Here is an 18,982-nt window from a genome sequence, read left to right as displayed (position 1 = left end):
AAGATGAGGTAGCTGAGTACATCTGCATTTGTTTTTGTGTCTTCCAGTCTGTTCCATTGATCCTCAGGCCTATTTCTTTGCCAGTACCATGCTGTTTTTATCACAGTGGCTTTGTAGTATAGTTTCAAATTGGGAATTGTTACACCTGGTGCCATGTGATTGTTTTGAGGCAGAGTCTCACTATGTAGTTGAGAGTGACCTGGAACTCACTGTGTAGCCCAGGCTGGTCTCAAACTCACAGAGATCCTCCTGCCTCACTCTCCCAAGTGCTGGGATTACAGGCCTGCGCCACCATGCCCAGCCTGGAAAGTTATTTTCAAAGGTCATATAGAAAAACAAGGCCCATTAATAGAATATTTGAAAAAGACTTCCTCCTGGATATCAAAATATACCATAAAATCATAGCAATTAAAGCAGAACTTTAACCCAAAGCATAAAAAATTTAAAGAGCAAAATAAAGCATAGATAAAAGATAACCAGGCTATTTATCATTTGCAAATGAGAAAGGGATGAAGACCTGGAGGGAGGGAAGTGGAAGAGGAAGTAAAAAAAGAATTAAGATGTGTGATGGGGCCAGGGATTTAGCTCAGTGATTCTGTCCTGTCTTGCAAGTGCAAGGACCAGAGTTCAATCCCCGGTACCAAAAAAAAAAAAAAAAAAAAAAAAGATGTGTGATGTTCGTGCACCACCTCCCCACAATGAGTGTAACCGTTATGTACTGTAAATTATTGAAAAATTTTAAAAGGATTGTAGCTCAAGGAAATCAAATACAGAATCCATAAATAAATTTCAAGGGCAGTCACATTACTCTATGGGTAAAAAAATTCTAAACTCTTTACTTCTATCAGTAGATAATACCTTTAATATTTACGGAAAATCATAAAATGCTAAAAAATATTTGATACTGAAGAAACAGCAAATGTGATAAAGAGTTAAAAGTTCAATATGACCAAAGCTCGTGGATCTGTAAGCGACAAAGCACATCAGTGGGTACCATTAACAGATGGCAAAAGCGTAGAGCTGAAGATGGGAAATATTAGTGTGCTGACCAGGAGTTAGCAGTCTGCTTCATTACAGGTCACATATGTCAACTTTTATCATTAGGTGTAAGGTGAGATTGTGGATTCTTGTTTTTTTCCTTCTGACTTTTATTAGTATATGTTTGCAGTACATGATTGGTACATGTACATAATACACATTTCAACTCCTTTCTTTTTTCTCCTCCCTCCACCCACCTTTTATTTTTTCAGCATCAGATCATTTATTTATCTTATAAGACATTATGAAGTTTATTTATCATATATAGAGATTGAAAACCTCAGTAAGGATGTATAAAACACATAAGATAATTGTACTAAGTCGAGGTACACTTTTTTTTTTCTCATTGAGTTTATTGGTACTTAGGTATACAGTACAGTTACAATCATCATTGGGATCCTGTACCTTTACATGACAGGTCTGGGTGCTCATTTTTTCCCCATACCGCTGCCCTCCCTTCACCCGCTCCTCTCTTCCCTTATTTACAAGTACTTTTTTCATTTTCTCATATGTTTTTTCTTTTCCCTTATTCCCTTTCCCCTACCCTTCCCACTTCCCCTACACCTTTAGCTCTTTTCTTCCTATTTCACACTGTCAATTATACCATTAGGATCTTCTGTACCATTATAGTTTTTCACACCAAGGATACATGTTTAGATTGCATTGTGCTTGCTGGATTGCAGACACTTTATTTTTCATTATCTTTTTTTACTATCATCTGTCCTCTGTTTCAAACTTTATATTTATGTATATTGAGTTTTTCACATAAGAGAAACCATGCAGTATTTAAGCTTGTATATCTGAGTTACTTCACTTGACATTACAGTGTCAAGTTGTATCCGTTTTCCCACCAATGACTCACATTTATTTTTGTATGGCAGAGTCGTACTGTATTGAGTATAAATACCCTATATTTTTAATCCATTCATCTGTTGATGGAAATATAGGCTGTTTCCAAGATTTAGCTATTACAAGTAGCGCTGCTGTAACATAGGTATGCAGACATCACTGTGGAGTGATGTCTTTGTCTCTTGGGGAGGATACCTAGGAGAGGCATAGCTGGGTTAAATGGTACTTCTAGTTTTAGTTTTTGGAGGACTCTCTATCAATTTCCACAGCGGTTGCACCAGTTTGCATCTCACCAACAATGAAGAAGGGTTCCTTTCTCCCCACAGCCCATAGATTGTTTTAATTTTTACCTTGCTAATGTTTATTTTTCTGATTTCGTTCCTATTGTTCCTTCCTGTAATTTTCTAAAACATCCAAAGGTCTACTACCACTTTTTTCGTTAATGTTTAAAAACTGCTGCTAGGGACTTCTGAAAACAATCTTACAATTGTTATGTGAGTGTTGAATTTAACATAGTACTGTTTTGATATTACTTAATAATCTAGTAGGCTTTTTTTTTTTTATTGGAAATTGAACCCAGGGACTTTGCGCTGAGCTTGTCCCTAGCTGCCTCCCCTCTATTTTAAAATTTTATTCTGTGACGGTGTTCAGACTTTGCAGTCCTCCTGTCTCAGCCCTCCAGAGTGTGAGGTTATAGATTCGTGCCACCACGCCCATTTAGGTGCTTAAACTGTTGGCAGAATGGAAATGAGAAGTACCAAAAGATGGTTGTCACTGTATGGGAAATACATATTTTTAATGCAGAGAAATGAACAGTGGAGTCATAATAGCATATCATTTCCACTACTTTTTCAGTAAAACAAAAAAAGAAAAAAAACAGCCCTGAAGGTTCTGTCTGGCATTCTTCTGCACCAACTCAGCACATCATGCATTATAGTTGTTCCTTTGCTCTTTCAGCGTAGAGAGTGGTGGCAAACCTATGGTACGTGTGCTGTAAAGTTCTGTTTGTATCATGGAAAGCTCCAGAAAGCTCATGATCACTGCCTTCAAACGTGTGTGTATGAATTATTACTACATTTGAAGTGTCAAAAATAACTTTATTGAATTTTTATTTTAATATTTTTTGTGTGGTGCTAGAGATTGAATTTGAAACCTCATATACACAAGGCAAGAGCTCTTCCGCTGAGCTACACCCCCAGCCCTTCAGTTTTTAAGATTTTCTTTGTGTTTTTTTTTTTCCTTCCACAGTGGGGATTGAACTCAGGACCTTGCACTTGAAGACAGGCAGGGTACCATTGCACTCAATTCCCGGCCCCCATGCTTTGTTCTTAATTGTTGATTGATTTGATCACAAACAATTTGACACCGTTATCTTTTGTTCCATAGGCTACCGTATCAAGGTCAGTCCCTGTGCCACTGTCAAATATATCAGTGCCAAAATCATCAGTTTCACGTGTGCCCTGCAATGTGGAAGGAATAAGTCCTGAGTTGGAAAAGGTATTCATTAAAGAAAATAGTGGGAAGGAGGAAGTGTCCAAGGTAAGGTTACATGAGATGCTTGAATACTTTTTGTTTAATATTACACACTGTCTCACAAGTATGTTTTTGGTAACAGCTTCCATGGCAGTGCAACTTATATCTGATAGTTTACCCTTTGTAGCATACAGTTTGGTGGGTTTGAGTGTATCCATGGACTTGTACAACTATTGTCAAAATCAGAGCATGTTTATCCCCCACGCACATACCCAGAAAAAATTTTGTAGTCTTTGGCATTGGCATTCATCTCTCATTTTTTCCTCTTACCACTCTTGTTTCTACAAATCACTGATCTACTCTCTGGGTCCATGGATTTTTCCCTCTTTTAGATATTCATATAAACAGAATCACACAATATATGTTGCTTTGTAAATTGCTTTTTTCACTTAATACAGTGTTTGTAAGATTTCTCCATTTTACCATGTATCAATATTTCCTTTTTCTGCTAGACAGTACTTAGTTTTACAGATTTTATTTATCATCAATTGATATGCCTTTAGACCATTTCTCATTTTTGGCAATTATGAATAGTTTTCTTATGAACACTTACATACAGATTTTCATGTGAATATAGTGTTTTCATTTCTTTCGGGTGCATCCTTGAGATTGGAACTGCTGACATGGTACCTCTAGGTCTAACCTGCGGAGGAACTGCCAGATTGTTTTCCAAAGTGTGTGTACCATTTAACATTATCCACCAGCAGTGTGTGAGTGCCCCTCACACATGTCCTTTCTTGTGATAGCCATCATACTGGATGTGAAGTGGCATCTCATCGCGGTGTTTATTTTCGTTTCCTAACGGCTGGTGATTTAAGCATCTTTTCATGAGCTGTCTCATGAAGCTGGCTGTCTTCTTTGGAGAAATTTATATTTAGATCCTTTGCTCCTTTAAATTGTCTTTTTATTATCAAGTTGTAAATGTTCTTTGAAAAGCTTTTGTTTTCTAAATACAAGTTCATGTATCAGTTATATCATCTGAAAATATTATATTCTCTTCTGTCCATTATCCTTTTCTCCTTTTTATTTTTGTGTGTGTTTGTTTGGTACTGGGGATCAAACTTGGGACCTTGCACAGTAGCACTGAGCTAAATCCCCAGCCTATTTTTTTTTTATTTTATTTTTAAAAAATCCAGTTTCACAACAAAATAATAGCAATAGTTAATACATAGTTAATAATAATAGTTATAATAATAATATAGTTAATATTATCTTCAGAGTAGTTACTCAGAGTACAAGACATAATATTCTTTGAAGAACTTTTAATTTTGATAGAGTCCAGTTTATTTTTTTCTTGGTTGCTTGTACTTTTCATGCCATATCTAAGAAACTATTGTTTACTCCAAGGTCACAATGATTTATTCCTTTCTTTTCTTCTGCGAGTTTGATAGGCTTAGTTATCACTTATGTTTAGATCTTAGGTCCATTTTGAATTAATCAGAATTAGTTTGTAAATCACCTCAGTCCCAGAAAACAAGTGTGGACACTATTGCCTTTGAACATTTTATTTGACCATATTTTTAAAGAAATACCATGAGGAAACAATGGCCTAATTCTTTGTCTTGCTGTTTTGGAACTAAAATATGCTTTAATGTATATCAAATGTGTATTCACTCCTTCAAATAATGTGGAAGCTTTTAAAGTAATTTAGAGTTAGGGTATCTTTATAATATTTAAATGAAACCTTGCTTCTAACTCTTAGTGATGATTAGCAAATACAAGCAACATTTATTGGTTTTTATATATCCTTCCTAGAATATAGTGAATCCTTGTATGAATAGATAGTAATTTATAAATTTCCTCTATGGATATTGAGGTTGTTTCTAGTGTTTGTCCTCACAGGCACTGCTCTAGAAAACATTGTGTTTCCTCACAGACATTTCTTGATGGTGAAATTGTTTAGTCAAAGCAGTTTTACATTTTAAATATTGGTAAATATACGAAATTATCCCATGTAGAAGGTTTTGCTATTTCACTCTTCTTAGGTATTTCAGTAAGATTTTTATTTTACATATATTATATCATAAGGAAATCTTTGACTATCATACCATCTCTTAGTTGTTTTATTTATACATTTTAAGTGGCATGTAAAGAAATAAAATTGATCTAATTTTTGGAGGATGAAATAGTCATTTACATGTATCACTTTTCCTTAGGAATATCTGAGCAAAAGTCTACTAAAATATAAAACATACTAAAATCATTCTGCTTCTAAATAAGTCCTATTTTAATTTAATAATATCTATGTCAGAATCATTCTGGAGCATACTGCAAACTTACAGTTGAAATAATAATTTTTAAAATTTTAGACTTATGATTAATTATACTTCAAAGGTTTAGTAAATCAAATACCGTTTAGTTAAAACACTTTTTATGTCCTGTTGTTACTTTGTATAAATATATGGATTTCTAAAAATCTGTTATAATTCTATCTCCCAATAAGAGTTTGTTGGGGAAGCCAGGCATGGGGGCACATGCCTCTAATCCCAGCACTTAGAAGGCTGACGGGGGAATGTCACCATGAGTTTGAGACCAGCTTGGATTACATAGAGAGACCCTGTCTCAAAAGAGAAGAGTAAAACAAAGTTTGTTGGAGAAATTCATAGTCTTTATAGATTAAGAAATGGAAATATAGAGAAATTATATTTATCAGATAGGACATGAATGAAAGTTACTGTAATTCAAATTCTTAAACTCTTTAAGCTGCAAAGTGTGATATAGTATTCTTGTAATGATCACCAACATTGACATATTCATTAAACTAATATTTTGTCAGAATATGACCAAGTAAATTAATATTTGTTTCATTCCCAAATTTTAAAATTATATTTTTTTGTTTACAAATTATGCTGATACTTAAACAATTGAAAATTCTCTTTATAGTACAGTTATCATTGCCAGATTATAAAGATGGTATAGTTTTGGGATAGCAACAGTGCATTGCATAAATAAGTGAAGTTTGATTTGTTTGTTTTTTCAGTAGTTTCAGGTTTTCAGTCTTCACTTGAGTTGCTTGTTATAGAAAATATTAATACATTTTGAATCTTACCTAGTTTAACCTTCCTTCATTTCCTCTCTGATAATACATATTTCTAAAATTGCTGATATGACAAATTCAGAATAAAATCAATAGACATTGAAAATAAATTGTAAATAAACACTATATTGCTCCTTTTCCTAGCACTAAAATCCTAATAATATTTTAAATTACTTAAGAAAGAATTTAATATATAGAATTTTCCTTGTTAATTGCACTTTGTTAGTATACAAATGAAGAAAATGGAGTAAAACCTATTTTTGCAATAGAAGCAGAGTAGCTGAGTAGAAATAGTGCACTTAGCAGGTTCGTATGTCACATATTTAGCTGTGTCAGCAGGAACTCTGAACTGTAAGTTTCTTACTTGTGAAAACAAGACATTGGACTGATAACTTTAAGGTGCCCTCTGGCATATATGCTTATAATTTCCTTAAATTTCTTCTTTTTGATGTTGGGTGTAATGGCACATGCCTCTAGTACCAGCACGCAGGAACAAAATGAGAACCTCTCTCAAAAACAACAAAAATAAATAAATAAAAATGTCTTATTTTTGCCACCTTAGAACAATACATTAGAACTAAGTAAAATTATGAGTAGTCATACTTGGATTCCAAATTAGTAGAATTGTTCTGAGTTATATTAGTCCCCTCCACTGAGTACTAATACAATATAGCAGTTTCTTAGAAATTGTGGGTAATTTGCAAAGGAAGTAGAAAGTTTAGTCCTGTTCTTGGCTTCTAGAAAATTTAAATAGGGAAATTAGCAAATAAAAAAGACCTGTGAATGTAAGCCTTTAGTTTTTTCTTACTAGATGTGAAAGTGATTTTTTTTTTTGACCAGTAAATTCATTTAGCAAATGCTTTTTGGATGTCTGTTACAGTACTAAGCATTAGGGATAGACTATTACACTCCTGCTGTCCTTGAGAAGTATTTTGGGAAATACTAACCTGTAAATACATATGGGAAGTCACAGAATCTTTTTAAGTGAAACAGTTTTATCTAAAAGAAACTTGTAGTTCAATAAAGATGCCCAAGAACTAATTTAAGACATGAATTTGGTGTCCTTGTTAGCTGAAGAATAAATTACGGTGGTGATAGTGGTGGAGTATAAATTAGAAGTCACACCGTGCTGTTTTGGAGATAGAACGTCCACAAGATGATGGTGTTCCTCTTCCAGCCTTTGGACGTACCCGACGGTCGAAGAGCTCCCCTCCCCGCGCACTACCGGAGCAGTAGCACTCGCAGCATTGACACGCAGACGCCTTCTGTCCAGGAGCGCAGCAGTAGCTGCAGCAGTCACTCACCTTGTGTGTCCCCCTTTTGTCCTCCGGAGTCCCAGGATGGTAGCCCTTGTTCAACAGAAGATTTACTCTATGACCGTGATAAAGGTGAGAGTGGAGGCATCCGTTAGCTAGAGGGTTTGTGATAGGGTCTGCTCATTATATTTCTTGATCGTAGATCATTGCATCCTTTTTTTTTCTTTTGTTGAATGATGAGATTGTAAAAGGTTGGTTACTTTAGGTTTGTTTGTTCATTGGTTTCATATTCCCCCTTCTTTGTGACTTTCACAAACATCTTCCATAAATGTGTCAGAGAAGCACAGCGCATGGTTCCAACAGCTAATGAAAGCTATACGATGGAGTGTATACAACAACTTTACCCAAGTCTTTTCCTTTTTATTGTCCAGCACTAATGATGGCTATGATAGAGTTAATATTTTTCATGCTTAAAGGTAGATGTTCTAATCAGTAGTGATTTTGGAGAAAATACTTTTAAAAAAAACTTTTTGGAGGAATAATGATTATATTTTTAACCAGGTAAATACAGTTCAGTAAGTACCTGTAGGACATCAGAACTACTTTATGTTACGTTGTACAGATTAACCATTAACTGTTGCAAAGCCCCAGGATTTCCTCCTGGCATGCCCCAACTGTTACCAGGTGCTTGCTCCCCACGGCTCACTTGTTTCCTTAAATTTCTGGCCCTCTGAGACCTAGCTGTAGAAGGCAATATAGATCATCCAACTCCACCGTTCTAGTTATTGCCAAAGAAAGGCTGAATTTTTTTATAATACACATACTGCTTCTCCCCATGAAGGAGTCAATGACAACAAAAATCAAAAACATAAAAAAGCTAACACGAAATCTAATGGGATTTTTATGTTCCTTGTTCTTATTTGACACCCACCCTTTATGATTTGTTTTGCAACATTTTATATAGAAAGTGCTAGGATCTAAAGAATTCAGCCCAGTCAATTTTCCCATATGTGTGCACAATCATGAAGGGTCAAGGTACAGGTGCAGAACAGATTTATTATCTTAGAAGGCTCCCACCAGCCTTGTGACAGACAGTATCCCTTCTTCCCTGCACCTGGAAGTAATCACTATTTTGACTTCTTTCACCTTAATTTAGTTTTTGCCTATTTCTGAATTTCATAGAAATGGAATGATAATGGTATGCATTCTTTTGTATCTGGTTCATTCTTTTGCTTATTATACCAAACGTGAGATGTTCAATGAAAGCTACTTTGGACTTTGTCCTCAGCTTTGATATCTGCTCTCTTCTATTCTTTTGATCCTTTAATTATTGAAAGACCTGTGGGCCCCCTTTCTCTTAAAAGTCATCTCAGACTTCTCTTTGCTTCACTGAAAGCCTCTTTCTTTAGTGTCAGTCTAGGTAAATTTAATTTCACTGAAGTGTCATAGCAGAGCAAACTCCTTTAATCACATCCTCAGGACCATTTTACTGTGGATGTTTCACAGTCAAATAAGTAAGAAAATACCCAGCTCCCAGTATGAGTGTTTTGAAGATAAATGGAAATATTAGATAATAGTTACAAATTTTACTCCACATAGATAGCAAATATAACATCATTCTGGCTAATGTCAAAACTCATATTCTTTTTCATATTGGTAGAAAGGATGAGTATAGTTCAAGTTGACCACGTTTATTACCTATTAATATTTGTAGTTGAGATAAATTAAAACATAGAAATAATGGTAGTAGTAAAGGTAGGCAGTTAATTCTGAATTTTTTTTCTTCAAGTTTCATATCTTTGATAACAGAGATGCTGAACCACAGAGGAAATGTATTCAAAAGATGATATCTCTAGATAAATTCCATTTTGATTTGGTTGTGAGAGTCTCTTTAAGGCCTCTAAGTGGATATATCCATGATGGATAAATAAGTGGTTTCAGTAGCTCCAAAGGGGTCTTCACTTAGACCCTAAGTTTCAAACAGTATATTTTCTTTAAATTTTATTTTCCCCAAAAATTTATAATTTTTGTTATGAGAAATTATAACCCTGCCACATTTTTTTGAGAGGTATAATATTTTGTAACACAGAAATTAAGAACAACACTGGTTATGGGACCACACAGGAATGCATTTGAATCCTGTGAAACTTTGATCATAAAATCTATATTAATTCTTAATAAACTATAGCTGCTGCTTTTAAAATATCCATCATTATTGTCACCTGTTAGTTTTCCCAGTACCTTCAGGGGACCTTATAAATCATTGACTTTGCTTCTACACTTTATTCTGCCAATTAGCTGATAATCTTAACTTTTGGCCATTTCTAAGGTTCCTTTTCTCACACTTTGTGTGTTTCCTCTCTGTCCTTTTATTCTTCCATACCTGACAACTACTTGTACAATACATTTTTCTTTCTGTTATTCTTCTCATTGTTTTTAGCTTACTATATAAAATTACAGCAGTGGTCCAACTCGTCTCTAAAGCTAACAGGTTTTTTTTTTCCCTGTGGTTAAAAATATTTGTTTGTAGTGTGGAGTGATATTGCTTCATTATGTGGGGGACTGAATCTGTTTTAGGAAAATGCTTAGCACAGTCTTTGGTACATGGTAAACCCTCAATAAATGGTGGTGAGCATTGCTAACAGTGATTTTTTAAAATCCTTTTTAAAATGATGGACATAAAAGAAATCTCAGAAACTTCTAAGATATTTATACATTTTCCACAAAACCTCCATTTGAGAATTAAAACCTCATATTAGTTTAAGATTTTTGTTGTATTCAGCTTAAAGGTATTACTCTGTGATTAAAACCAACCTAAGTTTATTTACTGAGAACAAGTTTGACCTCTATGTGAAGATTCTAAATCTCAAATAAATCAAATATTGTCTTGGTGAAAAGAAAACTAAAATAGCATGTTTGGCTTTTATATATGTATTTTAGGATTGAGAGTAAAGGTGTTTTTCGAGTGAGTTTTACTCTGAGTTTACTTGATTATTTGTTGAATATTTATTGTATGTCAGGTACTGTACTAGACATTGGAGAAATAGATGAATAAGATGTGATTTCTATCTTTAAGGAATTTATAGTTTTGTAGAGAATAACAGTAATGTAAACAATATGCTTCCAACTATATTTAGAATACTAAAAGTACAAAGGAAAAAGTTGTTTTACAATTTTTGGAGCATATGTACGTCTTGTCATTCAAACTATTGAAAAGTCTCCAACTTGTGATTTATATATAAAGTCTAATTCTGGGTTGATTTTTTTGTTTTTGTTTTTGTTTTTGACTTCTAAAAATACTAATTCTGTTCTTTGGTTTGTATTTTCTACACGAGAATATAAATTGGTCATCTTCTTTCCAGTAAAAACTTGTAGCTGTCTTATAGCTGTCTTGGTTTTCTTTAATTATGAAAATAGAATGAATACTGTAATTTTGTAGTCAACTACGATCAGTTCCAGGGTACCTATATATTCTGCAGTGATAAATTTGTTCTTTTTGCTGAGGGTTTAGCTCAGTGGCACTGCACCTGCCTCACAAGCACAAGGTCATAAGTTCAATTCCCAGTACCAAAAAAAAAAAAAGAAGGGAGGGAAGAAGAAATTTGTTTGGTGGTAGAATGGCTAGGTCCACCATCCCCAGGAACCCAGGTAGATATATGCAGAGGGACAGCTGTGATGAGTACTGGCTCTGATAAAGGAGGCATAGCATGTTGAGCCCATTATTTTTCTAATTCTTATCTGTTATAGTCTTATCCTTTTCCTGACTACACTAACAATATTTCTGCTGATTCCTAACATCTGTTTGCCATGAATCAGGGTAAGTTTAGCTGAATAGCACATTGGTTTTTTCTTTGGTGTATCAATTACAGTGTCAAAGTGAAAACACCATTGAGAAAATTCCACCTCTCAAGATGCTCATTTCAGGTGGTATTTTTGTTTTGCTTTTGTTTTTGTTGTTTTTTTTCCCCCCCTCTAGGTTTTTCCAGCAACCTTAAGACTGTTGGCAGCCTATTTATATAAAGTTGCTAGGCTAACCAACCTCACAAGTGCCCTGGTTCCTATGGCATGGAAAAATCAGAGATCCAGAATAAGAGCTCTTGTTGTGGCATTATCAGGACATACCCTAAGATGTGGTCTAAGTCCTTCCACAACATCATGCCTAAAATTCAAGGGAGAAAAATAAACATTTATGTAATACAGATGGCAGCCTCAAAATATTGGTTCTTTGAGCAGCTTTGCCAACATTCCTTAATAGTAGCCAGACTGCTGGGCAAACCACAGAATCTAGACGTAAGTCTGCCACTTATCATTGGTCTTTGGCACAGCTCACTTAAGCAGTTATTACAAAATTCTGCCATTTTGCAAGATATTGTGGAAATATTGATTATTGTAATCATGAAGTAAAGGGAGCCATTTTTCTCAGGCTGTTTATTGAGAGTTGTATTTCATCTGTCTGTAAATTGCTGACTTGTAACTATATTTTCATGAAGGAACAGTGTGCTGTATGAATGGAATTTCCCAAGCCAATGCATATGAACCTGTTTACCTCCTATGAACTTAACTCATTGATATTACTCGACTTCCTACATGTTAGGACTAAGCAGCTCTTGATGCCAGGAGAAAATAGGGAAAATATCATCTTACTAGGTACTAGGGCTGATCCCACGCAAACATTTGAAAAAGCTTGCTTTGGGCATCTTCCTGCTCCTTTCTATGTACATTTTACTTCTATTTGTATTGATCTCTAGGGTTCTACTTCTTAACCTTTTTTTTTTTTTTAATCTTATCCTTTGTTATGCTTTAACCCTCCACTTTCTAGGTGACCTAATCTGCCAAGGTTTTGTGGCAGTTTTGATTTTGTGGTTTGTATTGTGAAAGAAAATTTGATGTCTTTTAACAACTAACTGCATCTTGAAAATTACTATTTTTGAACCTAGATCTCTTTGTCAAGATTCTCTCTTTATGGTCCTAGGATGCTTATTGTTATGCAAGAATCTCTTGGTGATAAAATAACAGACTGTAAAGATACTGTTCCAACAAAGGCATTATTCCATAGTTTAAAACTAATGTAGTATAGAATTCAGCTCCTAAGGTCCTTTCTCTATTTGCCTTTTTCAAGACAACAGGGAACATTACATACACTGTCAGTGTCTGGTGGCATGTAATAGGCATCTAGTAAACGCCCTCTTCCCCTTTTTCTCAAAATATTGACAGTTGTACTGTGATAGCTCTCTTGAATGTTATTTAAAAGTACTATTCAAAACTACTTAATAAGTATACAACTCAGTTCAAGCTGTTGTAGCTTAGAGTCTAGAATATAAGCAAGCTAAAATTTTTAGTATTCCTGCATTAGCATTTCACTTCCTCTCCTGGTACCTATTTACCAGAATGTAAGTGCCAAGAAGAACATGTAACTTTATTTTGCTCATTGATTCATCCTAAGCAAATTCAGCAGTGCCTGGAATGGTATAATGATCAGTGGAAATTTTTTTAGCATTCCTTTGAGGCCTCTTTTCATAGTCCCTCCATTTTTAAAAAAGGGTATATCTTATAACTATATTGAATACCTAATTTTCCTTTAGGTTGTTAATTTGTATGTATTTGGCTTTTAAATGTTCAAGCATACTCTTAAAAACAGTAAAGAGTAGTCAAATGTTCTAATATTTTTAATATTTTCTTCCAGAATATCATCATATTGTTGTAAGGTCAAAAGTATAGGCAAAGATGAGAAGGAATAGCAAGGGTAAAAGAATCAGAACAAAGGTGCTAAAGAAGAAATGATAGTGTTTGCGGGCTGAGATTATAGGAGATAGAGAAGACAAGTCCTATAATGGTGAATTTTAACACTGTTCTAGTGCAGGAGATATGGATAATGATCACTATATTAGTGAGGTGGTGCATAGTAGATAGAATAGGATTTAAGGAGAATATAATGGCAACTTTAAGGTTTCACATGATCTGCCTAAAGATATTACCATATCATTTCTCTTTAGCAAGAATTTTTTTTAAAGGAGGAAATACTGGTTTATCTAATGTTGCATTAAGACATTTACAGTATTTTGCTTTGCTTTCTATTTTGCAAATAGTATGTACTCAGTAAATATTGACGTGAAACTTTAAAATTGTAGTGAGAGGGCCAGGGATACAGTTCAGTGGTCCTGAATTCAGTCCCTGATGTAGATAGATAGACAGATAGATAGATAGATAGATAGATAGATAGATAGATAGATAGATAAAGATAGTAGTAAGACTTTTATTACAAGTTCTGCAGTTTTGTTTTTCCCCCTACATTCCATAGCCTACTTTAGGAGCTGTTTAATATAAATAATATGGTTTGAGTTTTTTGAAAACCAATGTCCCTCAAAATATTTTTTTTTGCGTTTAAAAAAGCTTAAGAATTTAAAACCTCAGCTTATATCACAGTGATTTTCCTGGGACCCTTAAATACATTATTTTCGAGATATAAAATATGTTGTGTAAGCTAAATTATTTTCTCATTAGTTTTACTATAATGTGATTTATATTGAGTCATAATTTTAGTCTATAAATTGGTTTGAGGACTTTCCTCATAATGTGATTTCCTTTCATTTTTAACTATTAAGCAGATTCCAAGTCAGTAGTTAGCATATGGAGGATGGTCAGATTTGGAGAGAATTATCATTATTGTTTTGTGTATTAGAATTGTACTGTGGAAGAAATGTATTTATTGTGAGTACACAAAAACCAAAGAACAACTATAATTTGCTTACTTAATTTGTAAATTGATTTAATTAATACTGAAAGAATGATAAGCAACTGACAGATAAATCACCTACATATGACAATTAATGGACCTAGCGTTTGGATTTTAATTTGAGTTCCACTATTTAAAAATATCTAATTTGAAGTTCAAAAATAGAAGTAGCAAAAGATCATGTCCTTTTTATCTTCTTACCCTTTGTTTAGATCTTAGATATATGTTATGTCTTATTAAAACTCTCATTCTCGTAAGGCATAAACTTTGAAGTTGTAGAAAAGACTTTCTTAAACTTAGTTGTAAGTTTTCATTTTGTTCTCAGAAAATGCAGGATCTTTGATATAACTGTTAATGGTACCTGGCTCTAAAAGTTTATTGCTTAGAAATGCTGTATAACTGTGTGGTTTTCCTGATTTCATTAGGCCACCAAACCACACTACAGTTGATAATTTCTTTTGCTGAAGCAAAAGAAGTAATTTTAACACCAGAAAAATAATTATGTTTAGGTTCCATTTAGTCATACTTCTAATCCAGCTCTCTTGGCTAACTTGTATGTTTTTATTATACTTTTAGTATGTCTTTGAACATAGTGTTTTATGAACATATATTCATTTTCCCAGATGGATATCTATCTGGGCAAGGTAGAATAAGAATTATATTTTACTGGTTATTGCTGCATATACTGTAAAATTATTTTCCTATGCTTAGTAGTCTGTAGAATCTGCATGATTTTAGGTATTAGTGTTTGTTTTTTGTTTGTTTGTTTGTTTTGTTGGTTGGTGATTGAACTTGGGCACTTGTGCTTGCATGGGAGGCGGTGGAACCACTGAGCCAAACTCCCGGCCCTAGGCATTGGATTTTATTTTGGGATGATAGATCTTCTTGCATTAAAACATCTTATCATGAACTAGAAGAGTTCATGATACAGCATAAATGCTAGGCAAGTTGCAAACCTGGTGAATTTGGTATGTCAGATTTTTACTTCCAGAAATGCAATTTTATCTTTATGTAACTAAATAGTTACAGTGTGTGAATCTATTTAAAATGGCAATTCTTTTACCATTTTCTGCAGAGAGACAATGGAATAGGTAATATTTTTGAATGGTTCACATTTTTAAATTTCTAAATTATTAGAAGTATTTGTTTTTGCACTGTTGTGGTAATATTTAGAACTTCCTGTGTTTCAAGCTCTGTCCTCACACTTTAGTACACATTTTTCAGCTATCATGTCAGTATGTTATTTCTATTTTATAGATCAAAAAACAGAGATCAAACTTAATCATAGGTAATGCAGCTAGGCCTACATGAAAGACAGATTTCCTTAATTCTAAATCAGGGTTCTTAACATTTTCATGATTAGCTCTCAAATTTGATTGTACCTGATGCAGTTAGGAGCTGTACCAAAGCAAAGGAGGGATGGGTCTTAAAATTAGAAAAAAATTAAGAAGAAAAACTGTTCAAATATAATTTCACATTGTTGAATGAATGATTATCAGTTTTATACCTTATCCAACCCACATCTGTCTTTCAACTCTGAGAAACCAATAGTAAAACTAAGAGAAATAGTGTGGTAGGCTTGATGACATAATAAGAAATACAGCACAGAAGACTGTAACTGTGGCCAAGATGACTTTTCTTACATGTAGTGGTTCCTGGGCAGTTAACATGGTAATAGCCCTGTTCCAGGCCCAACAAATTTGTTATAAGTATCACAAGTTTTTTTAGGCTGATTTACATGCTGTGTAGGCTGGGCTTTGCTCAGCAGTAACCTCCGTGAAGGTGTTACATGCCATATTTACTTACTTGCTTATTTATTTATTTATGGACCAGGGATTGAACTCAGGACCTTGCACTTGTGAGGCAGGCCCAGTGCCACTGAGCTAAATCCCCAACTCACTTACTTGCATTCTTGATCACATGTGTTTCCTTTGTACAACTTGTTGGCTGTTTGGGTAGTAAAATGAGGTCAGACTGTGCTTTTGGTGTTACACAGAGTTCAAATTTTCACTCTTAAACAATTTTTCCTCAACCTTTCTGGCCTAGCCTTGCTTAAAGACAGCAAATCCTGAGGTCTACTTAGGGTAATGATGCCTTATATCATTCCATTCTAAGAGAAGTCATCATATTTCCCTTCCTTCCTCCTATTTGTTTAAGCAAGATACAGAGTAAATGTTAGGAATGTAAGAAAATCCCCAAATCTGAATAGTGTATGAATAAACCCAATTTCATTATTTAATTCTTTCCAAGAAACTGTTGTGTGCATTATGTTGGAAATGCATTAGTGATAAACTGTGATTTTCTAATTTTCCCAGCAGTATAGCTAGCCTTAGACAATTATTTCTTAGCTCAATATACAGCCATTTTCAAATATAAGCCAAGATTTGCATTTTTATGACTAACATAGATACTCTTTGAATCTTCACAAAAAATAGCCTTAGTGTGTATTAGGGGTCTACTTTCTAAATGTGTATTATACCTTACAATGATAAAAATGTTCCTAGTTTTCAGTTTCCCTTCTGTATTTAAACTAAAGCAATTTACCAAAATTACAATATAATTGTAATACTAATGCATCTTTCAAAATAGATGACAATAATACATTTCAGTTGGTCGTGTACTTAGTATTTTAGCAGTGCGGATTGGCTTGTATTAAGTCAGAATTTGTTTAAACGGGGCTATTATATTTATACAAATATGTTACTGACTTTACAACTTGGCATCTTAAGAAGATAATGACACATTTTGCTGGGCTTGAATTTCCAAACTCCTTTGCCAGATAGGAAAAGGAGAAGTTGCATATAGATTTTATAGCTTTTCATGAATAGACCATTTTCTTTTTGGTGAAAAAATATGAGGAAAGTGCATTAAGTAGAGATGTTTTTGGATTTATGTCTGCTAATAACTAAAATGAAAACTGAAAAGGTTCTTTTCTAGACATTTAAAAGCAAAACTCTGAGGAAACATTGCCTTATTATGATAGGCAGATGAAAGAAGACATGTTATAAACTTGTTTTTTCCCTTGCATACATGTTATTCATGGTTTTGGTAAAAGTGTCGTTACTGATGTAATGAAGATTATATCACATGCTAAAATTTTTAGTTAAACTGACTGGACAGTGTGAAAACACACAGACAACACAGTATTATATAATAACTTTTGTAATTCTTAATGAGTTATACATATTAGCCCATTCAATCTCATTCTTGAAATGTATAATAACATACTTATTTTCAGTATATTACAGCTCTACTGTATTCACAACACAGTTTTCTGGACCAAAATGTCCTCCTTTTATGTTCTCTAGTACTGTAGATTACTGTTGCATTTAAAGAAATGTACTACACAAAGATGTTAGAAGTAGCTTTGTAACACAAGAGGCTCTGGTAGAAAAGGGGTAGTAGGGGAAAAACTGTGCAAAAGGTTGTTTGGAAATCAAGTTTAATTTAAAAGAGCTTTCAATCTCTAGTTAATATAACTGCTTTAAATTTACAGACAGTGGGAGTAGCTCACCGTTACCCAAGTATGCTTCATCTCCCAAACCAAACAACAGCTACATGTTCAAACGCGAGCCCCCAGAGGGATGTGAGCGAGTGAAGGTCTTTGAGGAAATGGCGTAAGTAATGTCTTTTCTATCAGCTGGGATCTGCAAAGCTATGAAGCTTTTTACTGAGGCCAGTTGATTATACAGAATCAACTACTCCATCCAGCTGATAGTGTGTTTCAGAAGCAAAATTTGAAAAGGGAATTCCATAGGTAAAAGAGATCTTAAAGAAGGAGAATTAAAGTTTGTGTGCTGGAAATGTACAACAAGCTAGTTGAAAGAGACTTGGAAATCATCCTTCCTACCTAAAAAATGTCTTTTTCAGTTTTAAGAATTTTCTTTGCAAAAACCCCGTCAATTTTTATGACTGACAAGAAGACACCTAGGAGCAAAGTTAATACCTGACTAGTCTATAGACGTGCTAGGCAGAAAGAAGGTCTTCTTCTTCCCTAATGACACATGTGCTTGTCTATTCATGGACTGGGATTTCTGTTTATGGATTTATTTTTTTCCTTTTGAAATTATAATATGTATAATTTAGAAATTTATGTTGAAAGTCCTGGGCAGAATTCTCAAGAAGACTGTGTGACTCTTGGACTCACCCATCTCTTTGTCCCAGTGCAGGTGCCTGATAGAGGCTTCTGTACTCTTAAAACCTAATGGGGAACGAGAGCCAGTCTTGCAGGAGTCTGTGGCTTAGGTTTAGGAATGGGAAGAAAGGATGGGCTTGTGGACCCTCCTCTGTTGGGCTGAGTATCTCTCTGAGAGACCACTGAAACTCCCCTCACCCACATCTATGGGGAGTTGCATGAAAGGGAGAGAGTGCTTCAAGTCAAATATGTGATGAGTTATATCCTTCTATATGCTGTTACATAACAGAAAAATCATACTAACCTTGTGTAGTCTTCAGATATAATGTAGGAGATTTTTCCACATTCCTAAAAGATTGAAAGTGAAATGATAGCTATAAAAAATTTCTACCTAGTCCTTT

The 18,982-nt window shown here is 34.2% G+C and overlaps 1 protein-coding gene across 5 annotated transcripts in view; it reads left to right on the top strand.

Annotated features, from left to right (window-relative positions):
• Positions 1 to 18,982, top strand: part of Glcci1 (glucocorticoid induced 1) — a 233,240-nt gene that overhangs the window by 211,223 nt on the left and 3,035 nt on the right. For all 5 annotated transcript variants that reach the window (XM_033758275.1, XM_010632047.2, XM_033758272.1 and 2 more), the window contains exons 5-7: positions 3,274 to 3,426; positions 7,635 to 7,845; positions 17,943 to 18,063. In XM_033758275.1, the coding sequence (XP_033614166.1) occupies positions 3,274 to 3,426; positions 7,635 to 7,845; positions 17,943 to 18,063 (485 nt within the window). The remainder of the gene's footprint in view (positions 1 to 3,273; positions 3,427 to 7,634; positions 7,846 to 17,942; positions 18,064 to 18,982) is intronic.

Source organism: Fukomys damarensis, unplaced genomic scaffold, assembly GCF_012274545.1.
Source record: "Fukomys damarensis isolate Sample0158 unplaced genomic scaffold, DMR_v1.0_HiC HiC_scaffold_4, whole genome shotgun sequence".
In the NCBI taxonomy this organism is placed as follows: domain Eukaryota; kingdom Metazoa; phylum Chordata; class Mammalia; order Rodentia; family Bathyergidae; genus Fukomys; species Fukomys damarensis.
Note: the sequence above shows the minus strand (reverse complement) of the source record. Positions and strands in the feature narration are given on the sequence as shown.